This window comes from Leptopilina boulardi, unplaced genomic scaffold (assembly GCF_019393585.1).
Source record: "Leptopilina boulardi isolate dan_hultmark-lab unplaced genomic scaffold, ZJU_Lbou_2.1 LbouV2_84, whole genome shotgun sequence".
Lineage (NCBI taxonomy): Eukaryota > Metazoa > Arthropoda > Insecta > Hymenoptera > Figitidae > Leptopilina > Leptopilina boulardi.
In genome coordinates this window covers 188869-191160 of record NW_026138032.1, presented here as the reverse complement: position 1 = coordinate 191160, position 2292 = coordinate 188869, and the positions used below count along the sequence as shown (strand labels likewise).

At 30.6% G+C, this 2292-nt stretch overlaps 1 protein-coding gene across 1 annotated transcript; it reads right to left on the bottom strand.

Annotated features, from left to right (window-relative positions):
* Positions 1–239: 239 nt before the first annotated feature.
* Positions 240–2023, bottom strand: LOC127290824 (uncharacterized). Its single transcript, XM_051319639.1, has 5 exons — positions 1914–2023; positions 1153–1502; positions 737–959; positions 478–674; positions 240–385 (listed from the first exon to the last, which is right to left on the bottom strand). The coding sequence occupies exons 1-5, from the start codon at positions 2021–2023 to the stop codon at positions 240–242; spliced, it is 1026 nt and encodes a 341-aa protein (XP_051175596.1).
* Positions 2024–2292: the final 269 nt, after the last annotated feature.

The window sequence follows — 2292 nt, the reverse complement described above, 5'->3', positions numbered from 1 at the left end:
ATATCCATGAACACGTATTTACAGGTTTATTCATAATACAATGACGAAAAACTTGTATGATATTACGAAGCACGACTTTATGTAAACAAAATTTTTTGATAAAAAATAAAATTTTTTAATAAAAATGAAAGAATAAATTCCAAAAAATGATGTTTAAAATAGCGAAAGAAAAGAAAAAAAATCATGTTGATTTTAATGAACATTAAATGAAAAATAATTTCGATAAATTATTTATTTATTTATTGCTGCATTCTGCCAGCATTAGAACTCAGGTATGCCACCAATAAATTTATTTGATCGTGGACGTTTCTAGGAATTTCCTGTTCATTATCATCGTCATCGTGATCGTCATTATAATTATTCTCCTCGTCTGATTCTGAATCAGCTGTATAAAATAATTTTTTATTAATTAAGTATAATAACAAATTTTTAATATACACTTTTTTAAAGTGAATTTCAATTCACTATTTTTCTTACCAACTCCAGGTTCCGGAAATGTCATTTCTTCTTGACGTCGTAGTCTTCTTGTAAGAACAAAATTGTGAAGGCAGATTGTTGCCATCACAATTATCATGCATGTCTGCAAACTGAATCGTAAAGGCTGATTTAAAATTTGCCACATTGACGTTAATAAGCCAAAGGCTACCTCAATTGTTTGCCTTGCTCTCGAAATTCTGAAAATAATTGTAAAATAATTATCTTACCTTTTTTGTCTGCATATACTGCATGTACATACCTGTAATTGTAGTGCCTCTGTTCATCTGTGAGGATGTACCTTCGTGGAATTGGAGTCATGAGGTATTCATCTCTTTGCGTGAAAATTTCGTCTCCCACAAAGAAATGAGGCACCTGTATTGCCGAACGGGGCAAAGAGCACCTCGGAGGTAAATCAATGAGGTTGTTTCTCAAGGCCTGATAAAAATTCGTATTTCGCCAGGTTGACAAATCGCTTTGAGAACCTAAAAAAATGATTACTTAGAAGAATGATTTTTCAAGCTTGTTTATAAATCTAAGTTTTAATTTTTTAAAACTTTTGTCTCTTAAACAATTTTTATTAGTACTAAGTTTTGTACTAAAATTAAAAAATAATTAAAAGTTATAGTTATCGTCATTCACTGATACTATACATGTTTATATTTAATATTTTCTCACCGTAGTCACCAACGTCAGCCCAAGTAAATCTGTAGAACGCATCACAACTTGCGAGGAGCTTTATGCTGAAAAATTTTTTATAATTGAAAAAGAGGCTTCCAGAATGGGGGGGTGCAATTATGGAGATCTCTTTTCCATCCAAAGCTCCTACGCAATTGGGAAGATTCCACTTTCCTCTAAAACCTCCAGCAATAATTCTCCATTCCGGCGCTGTTCTTTCTCGAAAATACCAGGGTGAAAGTTCCGAAAAAATTACAGTGCATACTTCCTTTATTATATTATATACGGTGGACCGTCCTACTCGAAAAAAATTTTGAGATGTTCTTGTGCTATCTCCATTAGCTAGAAAGCTGTGAACAAAATACAAATGAAATCCTTTTTCCAATTAGAAATGTAATGAATGAAATATGTTTCACTTATTCAGTACTTTATTTTTAGTAACATTTTTAATTAAAAATAATAATAATAATAAGTAATATTTTCAAAAAAAAATTTCAAAATATCAAATTATGAAAATTCGACCGTAAAATTATTTTTATTATTATTATTGCTTTATTAATACTATTTATTTCTTCATTATTATTATTATTTACTCTTATTACTCAAAAATTAAAATTTTATATGGTAATCTAGTGAAAAATCCATGCAATTTTTACTGTAAAATTATGCCTCAAAATAAATAAAAATTATTCTAAGACTTGATGAAAATTGAAAAGAAATTCTATAGAAATTACATGAAAACTCATAAAATGAATACTTACTTTAAAGTGAGTGCTAAACGAAGCCTCGTTGGTAACGGTTGTCTACGACTAAATTTTCTTAACCGTGGTCCTACAACCGCGTGTAATAATTCAAAATCCTCCGGTGTCATCCTTGTTGTCCGATAAAACTCTTCGTGGTCCTCATTCATGAAGTAAATAAATAACTTTTGGTAACCACCACAAGCATGTCGTATATGACTACGAATGTGCGGCCTAACCCACCAACGCCGGAATGAACGCTTACGCCTTTTTAACCGAAAATACACTTGTACAGCGTTCATCCATTGAATGGACAACAAAACCATTAACATACACAAATTCATGTTATATTCACACGCGTTTTGTAACGATAATATAATATTATGAAGTTGTGTTTGTT